At 38.8% G+C, this 24,051-nt stretch overlaps 1 protein-coding gene across 3 annotated transcripts in view; it reads right to left on the bottom strand.

Annotated features, from left to right (window-relative positions):
- The window catches only part of Grm1 (glutamate metabotropic receptor 1), a 386,914-nt gene that overhangs the window by 89,907 nt on the left and 272,956 nt on the right, over positions 1-24,051 (bottom strand). For all 3 annotated transcript variants that reach the window (XM_075949016.1, XM_075949025.1, XM_075949032.1), the window contains exon 4: positions 11,315-11,550. In XM_075949016.1, coding sequence (XP_075805131.1) covers positions 11,315-11,550 — 236 coding nt within the window. The remainder of the gene's footprint in view (positions 1-11,314; positions 11,551-24,051) is intronic.

Below are 24,051 nucleotides of genomic sequence, written 5' to 3'. Positions count from 1 at the left end.
AATGTAGACAACAGAAAGGAACTCTAAGTCAAGTGCATATGCAGTGTTTGCTTAAGGTGTACAATACCATGTGTTGAAGCCCTAGAAATACAACAAACAGATGGTTTATAGAGAGTCTAATCCTTGCTCTGTCTAGACATTCTGTCTAGACATCTAGGATAAAAACAAAGGTCCCTCAAAGATGTCGCATCCTCACCACTGAATGTGCTGAAAATTATTTTACCCAGTAAGAAGGACTTTAAAATAACACAATTAATCTACTCTTGAGATGGGGTGACTGTCCTGAATTATCTGGATGAGTTCCATTTTACCATATGAATTCTTAACAGTGGAAAGCCCATGGTCAGAGAAAGGTGTGGTTGAGGAAGAAATTCAGACAAATGCCCTGTTCCTCTCTTTGAATGTGAAACAGAGCCATGAGCCCAGGAAAGCAGGTGCCCTCCAGAAAAGGCACAGCACCAGATTCCCCTCCAGGTATTCCGTCACTTAATGTGGGTCCCCTGGCAGTTTTCTTTCAGGTAGGTGACCCATAGACATTTAATATAATAGGTCTGTACGGTTTATATCTCTGTGTTTATACTAGATTCTTTACATTAATATTAAAAAATAATTATCCAATGTGGATATGGAGCAGTGGTCTCAACCTTCCTGATGCTGTGACCCTTTTGTATAGTTTCTCATGTTTAGTGACCCCCACCTATAAAATTATTTTTGTTACTTCTTCATAACCCTAATTTTCCTACTGTTATGAATTGTAATGTAAATATCTCTGTTTCACAATGGTCACAGGCAATCTCTGTGAAAGGTAGCTCAACCACGAATAAGAGACCACTGACGTAGAGAAACATGGTGTTCAGCCATGACTTAAAGTTGGGAATGCCTATACTTGTAAGCAGAACAGGTCTCTCGATAAATGAACACAGTCAACAGAAAAGGCTGGCTCAGCATTCAGATTGGTGACGATCTCATGAACTAACTTGGAGGCTGCAGCCAGAAGCAAAACAACAACAAAGCATTCAACTTGGATAGTGCTAGAAGGGATTTTGAGTTATTTTAAAAGTGTTAAACAGCTTTAGCAAAGATGAAACTAAAGAGCTGGGATGAGGTTATGACACCTAATTTCTGCCCCCATGACTCAATCTTCCACCCAGACTCCATCTCCAAAAGGTTCCATGGCATCCCAAATCAGACCATCTGCTGACATGTATTTCAAACTCATGAGTCTGTGGGAGACATTTCATACTCACACTGTAGTGGGATGAGTTTGAAGACCAGCTTATGGATGTGTAGAATGATGCTCTAATACTGTGATATAGAGAGGTAGGCTACAACATAAGCCTTACTGGCAGACTGATTACTCATGGTCACACCCCAAGGCTCAGTGCAGAAAAATAACCTGTGGTATCAGATCTGCCTTCAAAAAGCAGCTACTGGGGAATCTATTCCTATGGAACTCATTTAGGATAAATCTTGATTTCACAGTAGTCCAAAAAGTATCATGTTAAATTGCTCTCAGGATTAAAGAGTTTGCTTATAATGAGGACATGAAATAGTCCCCTCACCCTTAATAGCAAGCTCCATGTAGCAAAACTAATGGAGGAACAGTACTATGCAAAGTGCAATTCAGAAGTGTCACTGGTTCTTGAGTACTTGCAGCCACCTGTCTTCACACTTAAAATCCTTTTAGGTTTGCTCTGCTCAATCATCTATCCCCATCATGAAGAGGAGGCCCAAGGAGTGCACAAAAAGAAATAAATATATACCCAATATCCGATCCAACCATTCCAGTCATTGTTAATATTTTAAATCCTTTTTACCTGTTATCATTCTGTCTATGTATGCAAGCATGCCATGGTGCATGTGTGGAAAGCCTGAGCTGATGGGTTATGTCAGTAAGGATTTTTTTAGATATATAGATAGATATTCTTCAACACTTCTAAGACCTATAGAATATGGCATTTAAAGTGTTTTAAGAACTTCTACTTTTCTCAACAGTCTGCTTCTGAGAGCACCAGTCTACTTCAAGAGGATTATGGGCATTGAAACTCCTTATAGAGTTTGCTAGCCATTTGGGCAAGAAACTGCTCTTGCCTGGACTTCTTGATGGTATGCTGTATGAACTGGACATGCAGGAACCACAGAAAAGTGACTACTAAACTTCACAAAAGATGAGATGGTCCTTCAGGGTTCTTGCTTCACAGAAAAAAAAACTGCCAGACATTCTGCAGGGCACAGAAGAAAGCAACTGATGAACTTTGCCAATACAGGGCAGAACAGATTTTCACATTTCTTGCTTCACTGAAAAGTCTGCTAGATACTTTGGTCCTGTAGACTGAAGGTGGATGCCCCAACATTACAGAAAAACTTTGGGTAACTGTCCACACAGCAAGATGTCTCTGTCAATTCTAGAGTTTTGGAAGTTGCTTACAATGTACTTCCTGTTAACTTAGGTAGTATTATAGCCTTCTGGGGTTTTGCTGGAGTTGAAGACAGATAGCATTAGTTAATGTTTTCCTTAGTTATGATAAAATATAAATTAGATATAAAACTTTAGACTCATAAAAAATATTATAACTGTAATCCTTACTTGATACCTGTGTTCTTATATGTAATTTTACTATGTTAAATTTAAAACCTTCCTTTTTATTTAGACAGGAAAGGGGAGGTGATGTGGGATGTTCTTCTGTATATGTGTCACTTTTATTGGTTAATGGATGAAGCTGTTTTGGCCAATGGCTTCCCAAAATAAAGTCAGATGGGGAAATCTAAACAGAGATATAGAAAGAGTAGTTAAAGTCAAGGAGAGGCCATGTAGCTGTCGAAGGAGACAGACACCACCAGAACCTTACCAGTAGGCCACAGCCTTGTGATGATACATAGATGAGTAGAAATGGGTTAATTTCAGATATGAAAGTTAGTTATCAAGAAGCCTGAGCTAATAGGTCAAACAGTGTTGTAATTAATATAGTTTCTGTGTGATTATTTGGGTCTGGGCATCAGGGAAGTAAAGAGTAGTTGCCAACGACACACTTCATTCTGAGTAAAGTTCAGAAAACATTTTCCTGTGCTCTGAGTTCAAAGGAAGGCAAAAGCCTTTAACTTTTCATTTAGAATGAATTCACAAAATGTATTGATTTTTTTCTGCTGTAAAAACCCTAGAAATTTAACATTGGCATTTCTGTGTGTAGTATCTCCATGATTCTTTCATGTAGATTTAAATTATATTTTAGATTTAATTTCCATATGTCTATGAAATACTATTATGAACAAACAATATAAACTTTCACTTTCTGTATTGTTCTTATGCATTTTGAGAGTCATGCATATCAAATGAGCTCCATAGTCCTGTGATAAAAATGCAGGCATACTTATGAAAATTATCATTAGCATGAAAAAGAGAAATTAACCTATTAGCCTTTCCATATTATTGATAGCTACATTTCTGTCATTCATTTTATACTTCTGGATTTTATTTTTGTGTGTGATATTGCTGTTAGTTCCCATAGAAACCTTTATTAAGCTTCATTTCAGATTTTGCTATGTAAATAGAGTTTACATGCATTAGATTGCTGATTTGAAGACTGAGGGTACTGAGCCAAGGCTGAGTGATTTGGAAATCACTGAGACTAATTAAAAAGTGCTTTATGCAAAGTCCACATCGCTGTTTAATTAGCTGACTACATCAAGGGATTTGGAGATGTGTTGGAAAAGCACAAACTGACATAGCCTAACTCCTAAAATTTTAATCATTGGGAGGACAGTGGAAAGAGTGGCATTATACAAATCAATCATTCTCTTGTAGCAAGCGACTTAACTACTGAAGGGATTTGTATCATGTTTGCATTGGAATAGCACTTTATCTCTCCTAACAAGAATCATTGGACAGGTCCCTGGGATGCCTGCTCATGGGGATTTGGGTTAGAAAGTACCTGTAGATACCTCACTAACTCATTTACGTTTCTGTTAGCTGATGGATACCCTACCTTAACCTCTGAGTCTCGGGTTCAACAACTGCAACATGATAAAAGTACCTACCTCACACCGATGCTTAGCAAGTTTAATGAAATAATTTGAGGTTTTTTTCTTTTTGCAAGGAAATAATATAACTTGGAATTACTGTTGTCTCTTGCTCATCACAAGAGATTGGTTTCAGGAAAATCCTCTTTTACAGACACCAAAACCTAAGAAGAATCAGGTCTTTTGCAGAAGCTGGAGTAAAACTGGAATATAAAATCAACCTATCCTCTTGCATATTAATGTCAAATCTCCAGACTAGTTCTAACGTTGCAGACAGTGTACATTTTCCATGACAGAGTCGCAAGGTTAAGGATAATGGCAAGAAGGAAGCCTGTCCGTAGTACTGATGCGACATTCCTGAAGTAGTTTCTCTCCACATTTGATTGAGTGTGCAAGTCTCGAAGCCACGGGTATGAGGGGTTGACTGTGCCTACTTCTAGTACTGGTGTCATGTCTGAGCAGAGAAAGAGTGATTTTGGTCATCTCACAGAAATACAGTTCTTGAAGTTGTAAGTTTAACATTACTACATCCAAAAATGTGAGATTAGAGGAGCCATACAATCAATCCTTAATCACCTGTACTCAGTGTTAAAAGACATTTACTATTCATTACTCTAGATGCTCTTGTAGCACGAATAATAAAAACCTAGAGAGAGAAATGGAGGTTCAACCCGAAAACAAGAAGCAAAGCTGCCAAGTCATTATAGAAGTCTTACCTCTAACAGGGCTGCGTGACCTACCACGAACTAAGCTGACTAAACCTCTCTCTCCTCCCATTTTATATTCCCTCTAGAGCTGGAATTAAAGGCCAATGACTTCTTAAGACTGGGATTAAAGATGTGAGCCACCACCACTTGGATTTGTTTCTGCATTGATCTTGTGTAGCCCAGGGTGTCCTTGAACTCACAGCGATCCGTCTGACTCTGTCTTCTATCCTGGGATTAAAGGTGTGTGTCACCATTGCCTGACCTCTAGTGGCTTTAGCTTTGCCTCTGGTTCAGGCAAGATTTATTTATCAAAATACAAATAATATACCACTACAAGCTCTCATATTTTTTTCTGATTTTAAAAGCAATGCAATGAAAGGTGTGGAAGCACATACCGTTAATCTCCGCACTCAGAAAGTAGAGGCAGATGGATCTCTGTGAGTTTGAAGCCAGTCTGTTTTACATAACTACATAGTGAATCTCAGGGCAGGAGGAACTATACAGTAAGGCTATGGAATATTTTTATTTTTCATAGAATTTTAAGTCATAATTGACATATTACATATGGTCTTTAAAACATGAATATTGTTTTTATCTTAAATTTATGGATTTCTTTTTGCCATTAAAATTTCAATGGCTATATAACATTTGTATGTAGATAATATAGTTTAGTCATTTCACATCCTTCCTATACATTGAGTTTCTAGACCATCAACACATTAACCAAAGTGCTTTAGTGAAGTAACAAGAAAATCTTTCTAACTCACTCTTTTCCATTTTCAAAAATTTTCTTGAGTTTTGTTTCCAGAAGTGGAATTAATTTTTCCAGAAGTTCACTCTGAAGATATAAGTTGTTCACAGGCGTTTTGAAAATAAAATGTTCCAAAAGTCAACTCCTACCAGCCCTGCATGAGACCCTCAGTGTTTTTCCATTTTTATTGCCTTGTGATGATCACAGCATGTATGTGATGCAGTATCTCACATTCAGGAGGATTACACTTCCTATGCTTTTGATATTGCAGCTTGTCTTTACAGTCCCCATTTAATCGCTCTGCAATATTCTTTCCCATAAAAGCACCATAATTACTTAGCCATTCTTATCTTATTGTTGGACATTTAGGATGCTTCCAATTTTCCTTATTAAAAAACAATGAATATGAGGCAGAGGGTTTTTCTTGGCTATTGCTATTACTATTTTTAGATTGTTCCCTTATAAAAGATCCCTAAACATGTAATTACTAGCTTAAAAGCATGGTAGCTTGGGCTCTCCTAGAAACACGTATATATTTTTGTAGCAAAGCAGTGCATTAGTTAAATGCATAAGTTTACTGAGCTCACTATGTCCTCAGCCTCTTTTCAAATCTACTCCATTTATAGTCACAACTTTGGTTTTATTTTTCTCCTTTATTTCTCATTTCTTCCAACTGGAAGCAAATGGGAACAATGCCCTATAGTTTACTGTACTGTATTGTCTGTTGTCCATGGTATAATAAAACTGTCTGGTGGTAATGCTCATCGGTTCATGACTTGTAGGGTATTGATGACTAGTCCTATGCTCCAGTGTGGATGTGTCCTCAAAATACAGGTTGGTATTTAATTGGAACTGAACCTTTAGAAACTGGATCTTCGAGAGACCACATGAAGGGAGTTATTGCCTATATTTCAAACGGGGGTTGATAAAAGGCTATAAACATGTCCCCATTTCCTGTAGGGCATCTAGTAAGATAGAATTCCAAGACTCCTGGCAAACAGAGTTGTACCACAGTACCTTGGAGACTGCCAATAGAGTTTATACTGTAGTTTTTTATGATAAGTTTGCTTTATCATTATTTTTCCAGTTATGGAGACTTTGTACTTGAATTTACTTGTCATGCAAGTGAGATCAGAGACTAGCCCAATTCAGTTCCTACCACATATAAGCTGAGATAGGTCCTAATTTGTTTTCCTTCATTGTATTCTAGGGTGTAACTTCTCTTTTTCCCTTTGGAAGTTTGGTCCCAGTGGCAATTCACAATCGTGAAAATCAACCAAGAAACTGACTGTCAGTCAGGGTTGAAGAAAATGTTATATCTTTGCGCCCTTCTCTGCATCTGTTCTTTGAAATAGCCTGGATTAGAACGCAGATGAGAATTTTAGGAGGGGCCCACCACGCCCAATTTTTCTCTACTACTTGAATCTCAGTTAAGCTTCAATTTATTAGTCTTAAGTCCAAGCCTTCCGAGCCTTAACCTAATACCATTCTGCTTCTTAGAATCCAGTTTCTGAGCTTTGAAGCCATCTGAGCTCACTTCCAGAAAAGACATATTATAAATCATAAGGAGGCAAGTCCTCAGTGGAAGATCTCTGAGATTAGCCAGTCTCCAACCTTGGGAGATGAGCTATGAGCAGCCAAGAGCAGCAAAATCTCCCAGCTGACCCTAGACTTACGAACTAAACAAATCATTGTTATTTAAGCCACCAACCCTTAATGGTGGCTTGTTTTGAAGGTGTATTGTAACAGTAGATAAATGATGAATATTTTCTAGAACCTTGCCGTCTACAACCCTGACAGAGCAATAGTTTAATTCAATTAAGGAACAGAGCTCCCAGCCTAGGGAAAGTTCAGTGTATTTCTTTCCTCTTCAGAGGAATGATACAGCATTACACCCGGGTCTTACAGAACAAAAGCAACTATTTGTGTAGTTCCTGTGATAAAGAGGACTTTACCTAAAGCAGTAAAGCTACACAACTTAGGAATTCCAGTGTGCACAGAGGTGATGCTGAAGATGGGACCCATTGACAGTCAAGTGTTAACTGTGCAGTACTGTGTGCGACCTGTGGTATCTGCTGCTTTGTGGAAATTGGTATCAAAGCTTAGCTGGAATCATAAAATTCTCCAACCTTGTGTTGTGTCCAGACACTGTAAGTTTTCATGTTATTTTCACATAGACATCAAACTCTGATAATAATTTCATGCAATATGAACAATATTTACCAGCTGCTTATTTCCTGTTAATATTTTTGTTATTATTGATAATTTGTCCTGTTTCAAAAATTAATTTATTTGTTAAGATTCAATTGTGCTGTTTTAAAATTGTGTGTATGTGTGTGTTTTGTGTGTGTATGTGTGTGTGTGTGTGTGTGCATATACATGCACATGCATGAGCTGGAGATACAAGGGAGCCCTTTACAAGAGCAATATGCCCTCTTAATTACTGACCCACTTAGTTTTATATTTATATGTGTGTGTGTGTGTGTGTGTGTGTGTGTGTGTGTGTGTGTGTGCGTGCATGCACATGCATGTACTGGTGTGCTCACCTTCTCTTTTTGTTCATTTGTGTGGAGGCCATAAGAGTTTTACCAGTTGTCATATTCCATAATTTTCTACCTATTTCTACCCAGGCAAGGTCTTGAACCTGGGGCTTGCTTTTAGTTAAGCTGGAAGCCAGAAAACTTCAGTGATCTCACCCTCCAACACTCAGAGTTGAGATTATGAATATTTTGTCTTTTGGGTGCTGGGATCTGAACTCTGGTTTTCATGACTGCAGAGGAAATGTCTTAGCTGCTGAGTGAACTGTCTAACCTCTTTTTGTTGGGGTGTTTTTTTTTTGTTGTTGTTTTTCTAGACAGGGCTTCTCTGGCTATCCTGGAACTCACCTTGTAGACCAGGTTGGCCTTGATCTCACAGAGATTCACATGCCTCTGCTTCCCAAGGGCTAGAATTAAAGGTGTACCCCAGCCCGTATGGTGATTTGTCATATTTTTAAGACAAGGCCTCGCCTAGGATGCCTTCAACTCTCAATCCTCCTGCCTCAACTATTTGAATGTTGGAACTAGAGGCCTGAGTCATCATGTTAGGTTCCATATTGACACCATTAATCAGCACTGTCAAATGTAGCTGTTACATGTATCTTAACTGTGCTTCAATTTAAATTAGATAAAGATAAATGAAACACATTTTTGACTTCTCAGTCTCACAAGCCACAGTTATGTGTCGGTAGCCACGTGTGACTGGAGGCCACCTTAGTGGACAGCAGAAAGTCAGATTTCTATTACTGCAGAAAGCTCTATTGACCAGCCCTTTTCTACAGTGTGTTCTAGTTTACAGACTCCATAAATGCAAATTTGATTATCTTCCTGGTTGTTTTAATGTATTCACAAGTTAGTGTTTTGGGTGACTGTTGAGTTAATTTCCTGACTGAAGAGGCCAGCTACAAGTCAATTCACTTTTATTGGATGATCCCAAGCTGCCAGTTTTTGGTCAGCTTTGCAGGTCTTGGTCAGTGACTTCTACCTCCTCAAAGCAGAGTCATGCTTGACAATCTGTCAGCCAATCCCTTTAGCCCATTCAGGATCTCACTCAGGATCAACTCGGAAGTGAATCTCACTCTCCATATTTCCACAGCTGTCGTAGCCCAGTGCCCATACCCTCAGCTACACTCTCAGGGGGCTTCATTAGGCATGTTCTTCAACATTTCCTCCCTGCTTGTCCACTCCCTGACTCCAACAGCACTGACCTCATTGTCCTTCTACCAGGCCAGTGTATGTGTGTTCTTCCTTCTTCCAGGGAAGCTCCTGATAATGTTAGGATGCTGGCACTCAACGCCTTATGTCTGTAGTTATCTTCCCTGCAAGGTTTTCTCCACTCATCCTTTCTAAATTGCAATCCTTCAATTCCATTGGCTCTTACCCTCTCCATGGCTCTTACCACCAGGTAACAATGAGCATGCCCCCAATCCCTGCTGCTGTTGCTTTCCTCCTCTTCCTTCTATACTTTTGTTCCTCTTCCTTCTCTTCTTTTCAGCCTATTTCCTTAAATTGAGTTATAGCCTTTTGCAATAGTAGTAGGTGCTTATTAAATATTTACTGCATGAAAGAAATATATTTCATATAAAAATAATGGTTCTCAAGAAAAGCATTTCTGTACTATAAGAAAATGCAAGTCAAATGATTATTTATTTAAGAATTATGTAAGCATTCAGAGATGCAAGACCCGTCTTCGTGGATATTACAGTTTAATGTAAGAAAGCGTTTTATAGAAAACAGAACAATGAGAAGTAACATTGCAATAAAAGCCAAGGAAAATGGTCAAGGCATTGTGCTAGGTGATCAAGAGGCACAACTCCAATTTCACTATTTCTGGTTATTACAGAAAAATAGAGAAATCCTGCCACTGCTCATTCTAAACATCTTGGTTCTGTAAATAAAGAGATGTATTGAGAAGACTGATTGGACTTTTGGAATTCTTACCCTCTATGAGTCTGTTTTAGAGAGAGGAAAAGTCAAAATGTGTGCGTGGCAAACAGGTTTGCTGTGTAGTACCTACCCACCCCTTCCTCCTGCCTCGGAGACAATCTGTATTTCTTAATCTCCCTGTTAGCCATATTGCAGATGTCCTAAAAACCTAGATGGGAAACAGATCTATACCAAGCAATTCTCTCACAGAACTCTGTTAAATAACATTAAGCTAGACATATCATACTCTATTTAGATGTATTGACATTATAAACTTTTCTTATGGAAAATCTAAGTATTATTGAAAATAGAATATTCTATACAACAAACATTGTTCTTACCCTATCTTGCAAAAATTCATTGTCTTGGTTTATTTATCTGTTTCACTTTGATATGTCCTAAGAGAATACATGCTTAAAGGTCGGGAGTTATAGATTATATTCTTTTCTTTCCAATTGCTTCTATACACAGGGTCTATACATTCAAGTGAAATGAATAATAAGTTTCTAGGATGTTCTAAGTACCTAAATCCAGGAAACCTACATCTTTGTCATGCAATTAAAAAAATGAGATCATTAATAGAGACCAATCCATCACTGTGGGCAAATCTTCATGCTATACCATCTTAGTGTGATCAAATGGCTTGGAATGGCATTATGATAGACCAAAGACAATTTATTTACTTTTGCATCATGGATCTTACTGGAAAATGACAAGAGGTAGCCATGTCCCCACTCAATAATGATAACTAAAATAATAGTTCCAGTGTTATAAGTGTAAGTTAAGTAATTCCTTAGGAAAAAAAAACATCATTCTGTGTGGTCCACCTTGGAAAGATATGCTACCCTTCCTACTGGCTTGAACAAGCCATGTTCCAGCAGCTACTGTCCAGCTCGAAGCCATCCTCTGGCAGACAGGTGAGACTGCACTTTCTTGGCACCTGTATGCACAAATATGTTAACTGTATGGCCTAACATGACTTCCCCTGACCTGTGTATTAAAGCAGTCACAGAGAAAAGAACTATATCAATGATGCTTATGTGTATCTGTGGCTACCATCACCTGAGTGTACAAAGACACCTTTCCCTCTAGTTCAAATATTGGATGTCTAACTGCTCTGATTGCTGGTCATCTATTTATACTTCCTCTTTGCCTCATAGCTGCACCAGAGACTAGTCTTCCTAACGTCAGGAACATAAATCCATGGTGGGAGGGCGACTACATATGTCTACTTTATTTAAGCTATTTTATGACCTAAGCTTTCATTCCCGACTCCCGTTGAAACCCAAGCTCTGATACAGTTTATTCACATTCGGAACCTGTAATAGAAGTAGAAAAGATGACCCACATTGAGCTGTTACTTTGCCAACAGTTACCTGTGCAGATTTTTTTAAAGTTGGGGTTTTCCAGGAGATGTCCAGGTAGACGACACTGGAAGCGGTGTTGCCAGAACTCAGGGAACCAAGGATTCCTTGTGTTGGTATCTAGCCTCAGCTTCAGGAAGTAGTCATCAAACGACCTGACCTCTGGAGACTGCAGCTTTATCGTGATTCCTCCGTTGGCTTCCACCTCATAGCCTTCAATGACTTCGTCTCTGTCTGCCCATCCATCACTGAAACAATTCAGGGATTGGGGTAAGGAGAGAAGAAGACAGTGTCTCACAAATGAATTCAGAAATATCTACAAGCAAAGTAAGTCAGAGAAGTTAAAGTCTACATTTTTCTTTTTCTTTTCTTTTCTTTTCTTTTCTTTTCTTTTCTTTTCTGAGACAGGGTTTCTCTCTAGCTTTAGAGACTGTCCCGGAACTAGCTCTCGTAGACCAGGCTGACCTCGAACTCACAGAGATCTACATGCGTCTGCCTCCTGAGTGCTGAGATTAAAGGTGTGTGCCACCACTGCCCAGCGAAGTTAGTCTACTTTAAGCTACTGTCACTACCCCTTAGGAGTTCCCGTTCACTAGAGAGGAGAAAGTTGTGAACATGAAAGCTTCAGCTTGTGTCTTCACACACAGAAAGTGATGTCAGCAGTGATGATAGTGTCGGTGACCACAGCCAATGTTCACTGAGCCTTTCCTAGTCAGACTGTTCCGTTAATCATGCTCATGGAACAGATATAAAACATTTTCAGAAATTACCCTAAGTTTTACTGAGCCCATGCAATCAGGTTCCCGTGGCTAGTTCTCATAATGCTAAATAATACAATCACCTTGTAATGATTGCCCACACCAGAGACAATAAAGCCCAAGTGTTCAGATTCTTCATACTAAACACTCAACATGTGGGGGATCCTGCAGGTGGTCATGGCAGTGAAATAAACCGTGAAGGGGAGAGAATGAAAACTCGGTTCACATAGCCTTCGTCAACTGGGACCAAGACACTGGGGATCCTGGTGCCAGGTGGTTTATTACCAACAAATTTAAACATAGTACAACTTGGAAAACAGTGTCTTGGCTGTAGTACAATCCCTGGTGCACAAGGAAGTGTACTTACATTGAAACTTGACTCAGGGAATATGTCATCTCTTCCAACAAGATGGGTCTAGAGAAAGGCTACCTGTATTAGCTTAAGGACCTAAAGAAGGGTCTGGTCTGGTCTTGGCCATACAGATAGTATAGATGTCATTTGGGCTATAAGCCACCTCAGGTAGGGATTGTGGATGCTTGGGGCAGAGCCTCTGGCTCTACAGATAATGTAAGGGTCATTTAGACTATTAAGTATCTCCGGTCCTGGTTGTGGAAGCTTGCAGGACCCCCTGTCTGTAAGGATCATTTAGATTACTAGGTACTTCCAGTCCTTGTTGTATGAGCTTAATATAGCTTGGCCCAACAGAAAAACAGATAATGAAGTTATTAATCACCTCCAGTTCCCAGCTTTCTAGATGGAAGAACAGGTACATCTTTCCCATCAAAAAGACAATTCTGTGTTCATAGCATTCCCAGTCTCCCTGGAGACCTGTGAGTACAAAGACTTTCTCGCTGTGTTCCCAACAAATGTGGTTTCAACACTATACTCAAACCATTATAAGAGTTGTGTGCTATGAAATAACAGATGAGTTTATCAATGTTTGCTCCTGGGATATTTTTCTAAAGAGAAGTTGGGACCTGCCCCCAGGAAGCTTAGTGGAGCTAAAGAGCATCTTAAGGCCACCCTTGGCCAGAGAAAGATTTATCTCTAGACACATAGATATAGCATAGCCTCCTGAAACTAGTGGAACATAATGCTATAGGTTATACTACGAAAGTATCTTGTTTGCTTTTCACAGAGCAGGGAGCTAGGCTGAGTACACATGATGTGAGCTAACTGGCTCAGTTCCTCTCTAGTGCCCCCCACCCCAGTGAACCACTGTGAGTTAAAGTGTCAACAGGTCCAGAGGGATAGAGAGTAGTGCAGAAAATGTGTGCCCGAATTTAAGAGAATTTGAGACACAGCATAGATGAACCAGACCAGAGTTATGTGGACATGCCTCCAACCCCGCTAAGAGAGCTACTTCACAGTCCTGTATACATTCCTTTCCGTCAATTCCATTCATATCACACTCACCATGATGCTTAGCTACAACGTCAACTGAGAATAAGATACATTATTTCCTGCCTGCCTTAGCATCAACAATTCTGTTACGGACTTAAAGGTAGTTTAAACACCAAATGTATTTAAATATAAGAACAGATATCTAACAAGACGTAGAAATCCTACGAGATTAAAGAGGTGGTCAATATCACCATGAGGGAGAGCTTGGAAGTTAAACACAGTAGTGTGTGTGTGTGTGTGTGTGTGTGTGTGTGTGTGTGTGTGTTGAGAGTCAGCATTAGTCAGGTTAATAGTGGGGTGAGGTTTTAGTGGTCTCAGGTAGAGAGAGTCGTCAGTACAACTGAAGTTAAGAGAAGTGTAGCCTAAGCTGGGATGGGCATAAAAGTTCCAGGCTGAGGACCAGGAGATAGGCTCAAAATATTATTAGCCTGTTACTCATAAGGTCCCTGTTCCTTCCTCCAGCGGGTTAAGTGGCCAGAGTACAGGACCCGAGATGGATTGCTCTGTTCACCATCACTGAATATGAGAGGTAGTCAAATTGATTGAACAGATTGACTTAATCACCTTTCTTTTTGATCAATCTACTAAGGAAGCAAAGCCTTTAAATACATATTTAATTAATTGTCTTCTGGAAAGAAGTGCAAGTCATGATGAAAGGCAATGGGAATACTTTTAAATTCACACATTCAAATATATTCTGTTACATCTTAACCACATCTACAACAGCTGGATATTTTAACCACACTTCATGTCATGTTCAAAAGCAGAGCAAACCCAAACCAGCTAGACTCTCAAGGACCTCTGCCTAGAGTTCATATTTGAAATCAAAGAGAATTGCAGTGTAAAGAAAAGAATGACTTTTTTTTTTACATAGAGGTTAGTCTGGACGTGTTACTTCCCGAGATTGAATATTGTGAGAGCTTTATTTAGCTGACCGTCTATTGAAGAAATGTATGTTATAATTTTAAATAGCATATGAATGAAAATTTATATCTTTGTTTTCTTCCTCCATTGTTATCCTTTCCCTTCTCTGCATCTTCCCCCTCTTTCAATACCTCATTTTCTTGTTTTATGCTCCATTTTTGTAAAAATAAAATATGACATGTTAATCCAAAAAGCAGAAAAGGTTTGATGCCCATACCTTAGGAACAAAGCATTCTCTGTAAACATGAACCCATATAGAGTTTAGAAAGTTGGAGTCCTGTATCCTCTGATCACAAGTTGAATGCTTTAACCCCCACTATAGATGGCACCCATTCCAAAAGTTACAGCTGGTGTTAAATTTAAGAGTTCATAAAATAAAGACAATAAAGGAATGTGGCAGCAAAACCATTTAGGCAGGATTACTTGGTGAATATTTACTTAAGTAGTGTGTGATCAGAATAGTATATGAGAGCCTAAATCTGTCTCCAGTAATGTGCAAGGAACTTTTATTGTCGTTGACTCTTTTTTAAAGCAGGGTATCATCAAACAGCTTTGGCCAACCTGGAACTGACAATATAAACTAGGTTGGCCTCGAAGTCATAAAGATCCACATGCCTCATCTGTGATTAAAGGTATGTGCCACAATTCCCAGAATATATAAAGAATTTAAATAAAATAATCTACTTAGAAACATTGGTAAGGTAACTCTTCATTTTTATGCTTTAATTGACTTATCTGTATATTCCTTGCCAATCACACACTTACAGAGAACGTTCAAAGTCATTTTCCTGTTTAATTGTGTTAGGAATTTGGGTGACAACATTTTGGGGAATGGTTTCTATGAAGTATGTTTTCACAGGGAGCCAGCAGCGTGCCTCCTGGTGTGCACTGTGCTTGACCCGAAGTGACTTCTCTCACCTGGTCACCACTCATGGGTTGGGAGTGCATCCAGCCTGCTGGGAGGTGACTCCACCTCCGACATTGCTGGATTCGGAGAGGCACATTTACAGCCTCTATCAGCTCATGCTGTATCATCTGCTTTTCAGTTATGAGGTCCTTTCTCTGCCTGGAACCAGGAAACAAAACTGCACATTGTGGAGGAAGAGGCTTATTGTCTAACAGAAAACCCAATGCCTTAAGGATTTCTCAAAAGCCCAAGAACCCCCAGTTCTTATTCCTCTTTAGTTATTTTACGTGTATCTATGTTTGTATGTGTACTTGTGTGTGTGTGTGTGTATTTGTATGTGAGTGCTGAAGGTTGACATTAAGAGTCTACCCCAATTGTTCCCTAACTTGTTTTTGAAGTGTGGTCTCTCACTGAAGCTAGGACTTGTGGTTTGGCTAGGTTGGCTGGCCAGTGAATTTCCTGTCCTGGGGATACAGGCTCCTGCTGTTGAACCTGGCTTCTTTTACATTTGTGCTGGGGATCAAACTCAGGTCACCATGCCAACTTGGCAAGCACTTGCCTGACTGAGTCTTCTCCTGAGGCTCTTGTACTCAATATCTTTATTCAGCAATTCTTCAAAAGGCTATCCTCTCCTCCCCAAACCATTTTCCTCTTCCCTATAAAACTTCATGTTTGAAGCTTGAATAATCGTAAGATTCCTTCTACCAAACAAATTCTGACACTAATCACAGGAAAATATTTTTTATTCAAACTCCATTAGTGACTTCACTAAGGTTCATAGATATTACTTTTGCAAGAAATGGATAGCAAACTGGTAGAAATTATAAATATATTAATGTTCCTTAAATAAAAAAATTATTTTAGGAAATATATTTATGTTTTATTCATTTCAATTTTATGGTAAACCAATTTTTCTTCAAAGTTTCATGAATTCAAAGGACTCTATTATTTTTTGGTAATTTATTCTTATTTTATTTTCATTGGTGTTTTGCTTGCATGTCTGTCTGTGTGAGGATGTCAGAAGTCCTTTAACTGGAGTTACAGACAGGTGTGAGCTGCCATGTGGGTGCTGGGAGTTGAACCTTGGTCCTCTGGACGAGCAGTGTTCTCAACAGCTGAGCCATTTCTCTAGCCCCAAACTTGGCTCTATTCTGAATCTCTAGTTTTTGTTTGTTTGTTTGTTTTGTTTCTTGAGGCACGATTTTTCTGTGACGTCATGGATGTCCTGGAACTAGCTCTGTAGACCAGGTTGGCTTTGAATTCAGAAATCCACCTGCCTCTGCCTATTTAGTGCTGGGATTAAAAGCATGTGCCATCACTGCCTGGCAAACTCTGTATTCTTAATAGTAAAATTACAACTCATGTAAAGTATTCTAGGCATTTTGAGACAGGATCTCTCACTGAACCTACAACTTGTCAATTTAACTAGAAAAATCAAAAAGAAGAGGATAAAATAATATCTTCAAAACATTTGTAGGATTAGAGAAATAGCTCAGTCAACAAACTGGAAGCCCAGAAATCACGCAAAAAAAAAATACAAACAAACAAACCTGGGAGGGAGTGGTGGTACAGACCTGAAGAAATGGGGAGAGGAGACTCCCTGGAGCTAGTTGGACAGCAAGCCTAGTCTACTTAGCAAATTCCAGGCCAATAAGAGACCTCGCCTAAGAAAAACTAGGTGAAATAGGTCGGAGGAACAAAAGCTTACACACAGACACACACACATGCGTGTATACACATAGACCTCACAAGCAAACAAACATAAGATTCTATAACTTATTATATGAAGCATATTCATAATAGTTGAAGAAATGTATCATCATGTGAGGTGACGGGAAATTTTATGAAGGTAATGTGGTGGCTATTTTGCACCCATCATTTATACTGATGTAAATCCCTCGAGTTTTATCAAAATAAATATTCATTCATTCACTGACCAAAAAAAATAATAAGACCTTCAATTCCTATATTTTTTTTTTATTTTTTGCATTTAGTACTTAAAGGTCTCCAGACCACAACACAAGAAAATAAGGTGAGGATAATCTCAGCCCAATGGATTTGCTTGGAGGAACCATAAGCCTGGCAATCCGATCTGGTCAGATATTCCAACACAAAGCACTGGAGAAAACAGAGCTACCAGGAGAGCAGTCTAGACTACATCTCCCTCCAGACTGTGCTTAACTAAATGGTAAAAGCTCCAAAGGTGTGAGCAGAACCAACCAAAAGCCTTTGGAGGACTGGCACCATGCAATGCAGAATTTAGTTCCTAAAGTAGAAAACTACATATTTCTGTGGGGTTGATTAAAATACTAAGGAAGGTCTTCTCTCAGTACTGAAGGAAACTTGCTCCTTAGGTTCAATCCTGCCTAACAGAGCGAGATAAAAAGGAAGCAAAGTTCTCTAACCTCCCTCTAGAGCTACCTTAAGAAGCATAGAAGTCCCTGTGCTCAAAGACCAACAATATTTAGGACCATGTAATAACTATCAGATACTTAACTCCATCTTCAGGATGATAAGAAGAGAAATATTAAAGTGAAAACTCTAAAGAATTACTACGTAGTGAGCTGGGAGGTGGTGGCACAAACTTGCCTTTAATCTCGGCACTCAGGAAGCAGAGGCAGGTGGATCTCTGTGAGTTCGAGAACAGCCTAGTCTACAAGAGCTAGTTCCAAGACAGGTTTCAAAGCTACAGAGAAACTCTGTCTAGAAGAAGCAAAAAGAAGAATTACTACAGGGCAATGTAGGTCAAATAGTAGGTTCCAAAGTCGTGTGAGAGAATGACAATGGGTATATTTTAGATTAAGGAAAGCTCTGAGTTCTCAGGAGACAACTTTAAAGAGACAGCACCTGACTTTGTGAAGAAAGTATGAGAAGTACCTTCCCACCCATATCACAGGATGGGTTTGGAGAATTTCAGAATGTGTTTTTTAATTTTAATTTTTTTTGGGGGGGATGTTGCACTTGGGATGTCTCCCTGAGTTGTTTTGCAATGAGGTGTTTCTGACCTTGTAATGACAAAGAAATAGTGTTCTATTTGTAATAACATTCCAAGCCTCAGCTGACAATGTCATATGTAGAAGAAGCATGTGGGTAAGCATGGAGGCAGGGAGGATGGGCAGCATGGGCAATGAGGAGCCAGGATTTTGAAGATGAAAGTAGAGAGTGGAAGAGCTATGTCTGAGTAGTTTTCCATGCCCTTTTTTGTATTTATATTTTTAATTTTATTTTACCTTCAATCCACAGTTCTCTCCCCCACTCCTTTTCCCTTTCAGCCCACCTCCCCTCAGTGAGGATGTCAGAGTCTTTCTGTTTCTTTGTGAAACAGATTTATTTTTTTAACTTGAACAAAAGGTCAAAGCACACCAATTTGTGGGTTTCTGAAATTCAATGCTTTAGTAACTTCATTAATGAATTCCCCCAACAGACACAGTACAGCTGATTCTAACCTCTCTTTTCTACATCCTACTATCACAAGATAACAAGATAGAAAAGGCCCATATCACTTTGGGGTCAATAGCCATATGGCTTGTTAATTCATAAAGGTCCAAGCAATTTCTGATTTTTTTCACTCAAGGCAAAATATGTTTTAAAAAATTATTGAAGTTTCTCATAAACTAGTCAAATGACCTCATACATGATTCCCCTTAAAAAATAACCTAGAAATCACAAATTAAACATAATCAACAACCAATAAGTGATCTTTGGGAGCTAGAAATAGTGAGAAATCAGGACCAAGAACTGAATGAGAGAATATAAAGGCATCCAAAGAAACTTAGTTTCTGTGCTGGAGCTCTGGAGGGTGGAAAATGGAGCTCTTGTATCCATTTGTTCATGGCAGAGATTCTGTGAACCTTGGCAGCATAAAGTTGGGAGCTTTGGAGACCTGCCAAATTAGAAAGCACTAGAATGGACTTGACACCCATGGGCCTTTGGAAGCTTGAGTCAGTGCTTGGACTAGGAAAGAAAGCATAGGCATTCACAAAGTACATAGTGATGCATGGATCTAAAACAGAGCCTATGTCCTTGTATGTCAGGGCTGCAGGTCTTCCTGAAGCCCACAACTTATAAGCTTGAGTTATAAGTTTTGCCCTTGAACTGTTAGCAAGTGGTGGAAACTTGAAGAGATAGAACGAAGCTGGAGGTTTCAGATTCCTGGAGGGGTGCCACAGTGATGACTGGAACCATTCCCTCTCTTCTGCTTCTTTTCACTCCCCTTCCCCTTGCTTCCCCTCCCTGCCTCTTCCATCCCCTCCTGTCCTGTCTATCCCTTTTTCTTCTTACCTCAAAGACCCAACCAAGCAAGGGAGCCAGCCAGTTATGGACCAATACAAAAACCATAATCCATGAAATTATAAAGCCTCTTGTAAGATTATTGACAATCATTAGAAACCACAAAAAACATCTCTGCAAGACAATTCTTAAAAATGGCTTTAAAATCTGAGGAAGTCTGAAAATTTAGTAGATAAATGGGGCAGATGGAGAAGTGTGTAGATTTCAAAGCTCCATTAGGGAGTCATGTTTAACGGCCTGCTCTGCAACATGGCAAGTGGACTTGTTTGCAATGGATTGTATGTTTAAGTATGCAGAGAGGGGATAGAAAGATATGTCCGCAGTCAAAACAACTTGCCACTCTCCAGAAGACCTAGGCCCTGTTCCCAGCACTCACAACACATGGCTTACAACCACTTGTAACTCTAGTTTCAGGGGATTTGATGTCCTCTGATCTTTGTGTGTTCCTGTAGGCACATGGCACACATAAACTCTCTCACACACACACACGCACAGGCATGCACAAGCATGTATGCATAAATCTTTTAAAAAAATTGTTCCAGAGCCCTCACACAAAATAGTAAGTGAAATGACAGATATGTCCATTAGACAATTAATTAATCATCATGTATATATGCACCATAATACCACACTGTACCCCCAAATATATGCAATGATTGTTCATCAATTAAAACTTGCTGAGATGAGCTCACTGTCATGCATGAATTTTATACACATGTGTGTCACACACATACATACAGACATGCACACATGAGAAGTAAACTAACATAACATTTTAGTTTTAAAAACATTTTACTAACATTGTTTACAGCCTATCTCTATGCTATGATAAATCCTAAGAATAGAGTGACATGAAAGACTTAAAAATAATGCAATATCCTTCTGTCTGAGAAATGGCAAAAACAATCCACATTCTTCAAAGCATCACCAACTGCTAGGAAATCAAACAGAAACTAGAGAAAGCATTTGAAAGGCAAACTGTAGCTGGGGGTGTGGCACAGTGAGAGAGCACCTGCCCTGTGTGAGCAAGGCCTTGAGTTTGATTCTCAGCATAGGAAAAAACAAAACAAGAACACAAGAACAAGAAGGGAGGAGAAGAGAGATAAAAACATGGTGACATGAAACTCCAAATCCTTCAGTAATTACAACTTAATGCATTGGTTTAAAACAGAGTTTTCTATTACTTTGAAAGGAAATGTTCAGTGTTGCATCTTCCGTGTAATAGAATCATCCAACATACAAATATACCAAAAATAAAAAGCAACAAAGGAGTTACCAAACAAATGTCATCCAAAGTGAGGTGCTAGGTCCTCTGCATATACATTATGGTGCGTAGCTTGACGTTCTTGTGGGACTCCTAACAGTGGGAGTGAATATGTCTCTGACTCTTTTCCCTGCTCTTGGGACCCCTTTCCTCCTACTGGGCTGCCTTATTAAGCCTTGATATGAGAGTTTGTGCCTATTCTTATTGTATCCTGTTACATTGTGTTCAGTTCATATCCCTGGGAGGCCTGTTCTTTTCTAAAGGCAAAGAGAAAAGAAGTGAAACTGGGGGCCTGGGGGACTAATACGGGTGGAATGAGGGGAAAATGTAGTTAGGCTATATCATATGAGAGAACAGAAAGAGATCGGATATTGTAGAAAGAGGGAGATTTTCATATATATATATATATATATATATATATATATATATATGGAAATATATATGTTCTTCATATATATTCTTCATATATATGGTCTTCATATATATATATATAATCTTCATATATATGTACATATAAGAAGAAGAAAAAAGGTAGGAAAGATTAAGAAGTAGTAACATCAAACACAACCAGCATATATCAAGCACAGCCAGTATTAGAGTTAACCTGTAATTAACTCAAAAGTTCTTCAGAAACAAGAGACAAATAAATGACATTAGAGTCATAGAAGTGAATACTACAAGTAAATGAGAAAAACTATTCTACTTAAAGTAACAAAGATGAATCTCATACACATAAGGCTGATTAGAAATCGATGCTAAATATAATATTTAAATCACAATTACAGGTGACATGTCTCTAGATTTTAAAATCAGAATCATATCTTTGTTTTTGAAACATTATAGTTACTGGGAGATTTGTGGGCCCAGGTAACAGTCAGTGTTCTTACCTGAAAAGGAATTATATGAGCATTTCTGCTTAATTAGAATTCTTTGAGCCTAGCACATTTTGTGCCCCTTTCTGCTTAAAAGTTATATGCGTAAAATACATATATTTAAAAATAAGACACAAACCAACTTTTAAAGTGATTCTGAAAAAAAAATCCTAACTATCAGAAGTAGACCAGCTTACAAACATATACATGAACACCAAGGCCTGAAGTGCTCAGAGTTAAACAGACTGATAACAAGACAGAAATTGAAGGATGTCTGTCACTTCAAATTAAGTGGCCTTGTCCTAATCTATAGAGTCTGATAAAATTAATATATTAAATAATATGCTCAAGAAAGAACCAAAACTATATTGTATACACTTAAGAAACTATTTCAGAAAATAAAATGTGAAAATAAAAGATATGTAAGTATACCTGAGAAATATAAAAAAATAAGCCAGATATCATAATTTTAACATAAAAATCAAATAACTTGAGGCAAAAGCAGATCTTAAATTCAGGTAACTAATAGCTTTAACTCCATATGTAACAATAATTTTCTTTTGCTCTATGACAAAACTTACACACAGGTTTAGGTAATTAAAACATAGTCATCTTTAGGGATCTTGGCCAGCCTGCCTCAGTCAGACCTTTGATCTATAATGATTCATATCACATTGATCCCCTAAGAAAAATAAATTCATCCTATCCCAGTATTTCCAAATGTTTTCACCTAATACAACATCAACTCAGAGTTCAGCATCTCTAAATCTCATCAGCTCTGCGTTCTTCTGTCTCACCACCTCAGTCATCTCAATCACGTAGGAGTGTGACCGGAAATGGTCCTGCATCTGGGAGCTTGTGAAATTAGACAAGAAGTGATCTGGGCCCAAATAAACATCGGGACATGAATGAGGTCACACAGATGTCCCATTATACAGAAAGAAAATGCAAAAGGAAAACATGCCTACCAAGCACAGCCAAGTGAAAGACGAAGACAGCCAAACAGCAGATCCAGAGGACTGGGAGTCGTCCTTTCATCAAGGACTGTGTCCTCTGGGTGTCGGAACTGGCGTGTGAGTCACATGTTGTCTGGGATGTATGGTAGTACATGTGTAGAGATGGGTAAACATACCTTGTTCAATCTGTCTCCTGCCTACCTAATTTTGTGAGTCTGACACTTTGTTTCATGTGAAGCTCTCTGTGTTCCTGGTATGCAAAGCTTCCAGTGTTTCATGTTTGCCAGATTTCCTTAAGAACCCTGTAGGTTCCATGTATGTTCAGGAAATGGATCTCATTAGATTCTTCAATAGCTCTTACATAATCCTCTCTGTGCTTTTAGATTCTGTGTGGATGGCTGAGAAACCAATAAGGATTATGCAAGGCTCTTCAAAGATCTCCCTGTGAGATTGGGTAGATCGAACTCTCCCTTCTTTACATTTTTTAAAAATTTATTTTACATGCCAGCCCCAATTTTTCCTCCTTTCTCTCCTTCCAGTCTCTCCCCCCTCCTCTGCTATGTTCCCACTCCCCAATCCACTTCTCCTATGTTTCTATTCAGGAAAGAGCAGATCTCCCATGGATATCAACAAGACATGGCATATCAATTTGCAGTAAGACTAATCACCTCCCCATATATTAAGGCTGGGCAAGGTGACCCAGTATGAAGATAGAATCCCAAAAGAGAGTAAAAGAATAAGAGACAGCTCCTACTTTCACGGTTAGAGGACCAAGCTACATAACTGTAACATACATGCAGAGTGCTTAGGTCAGTCCCATGAAAACTCCCTGGATGTCAGTTTATAACTCTTAATTCTGTTTATACAGTGACAAAGTGTTTTTACATTCTGGACGGGCTAAAACTTCCTGAAATTATTTATTCTTACCCAGTAACTCCTTCTACAATTTTTCTTCATTTCACACTCTACTGCACATTCCAAAACAAAACAGAAAACATGCAAGCCCAACAACAACAAAAACTAAGTTGAGCCTTTAGCCATTTGTTTAGAAATCTGCAACTATTCAAGTTCATAATGTATAAATTTTGTTTTCCATATACTTTCAAGACACAATTCAACAAAGTTTTCAGACATAATATAACAAAGACCCTCTCTTCTCCAGTTTCAACAGCAAGTTTCCCATCTCCTTTGGTCCCTCACCAGCAAGATTTTGCTATTTTGCCCACTGTCTGCTCATAGCCTGACCATTGCTCAGGACAACATAGGTGTTCGCTGCTATGCTCCTTCCTGCCTTTTGATCCCTCACTGCCAGAGGTAATTGCATCTACATTCTTGCTTATACTCCATTGAAGACAAGCAAGGCTACTCTTCTC

Source organism: Microtus pennsylvanicus, chromosome 1 (assembly GCF_037038515.1).
Source record: "Microtus pennsylvanicus isolate mMicPen1 chromosome 1, mMicPen1.hap1, whole genome shotgun sequence".
Classification (NCBI taxonomy): domain Eukaryota; kingdom Metazoa; phylum Chordata; class Mammalia; order Rodentia; family Cricetidae; genus Microtus; species Microtus pennsylvanicus.
The sequence above is the reverse complement of the archived record's forward strand: the minus strand, read 5'-3'. Positions and strand labels throughout refer to the sequence as shown.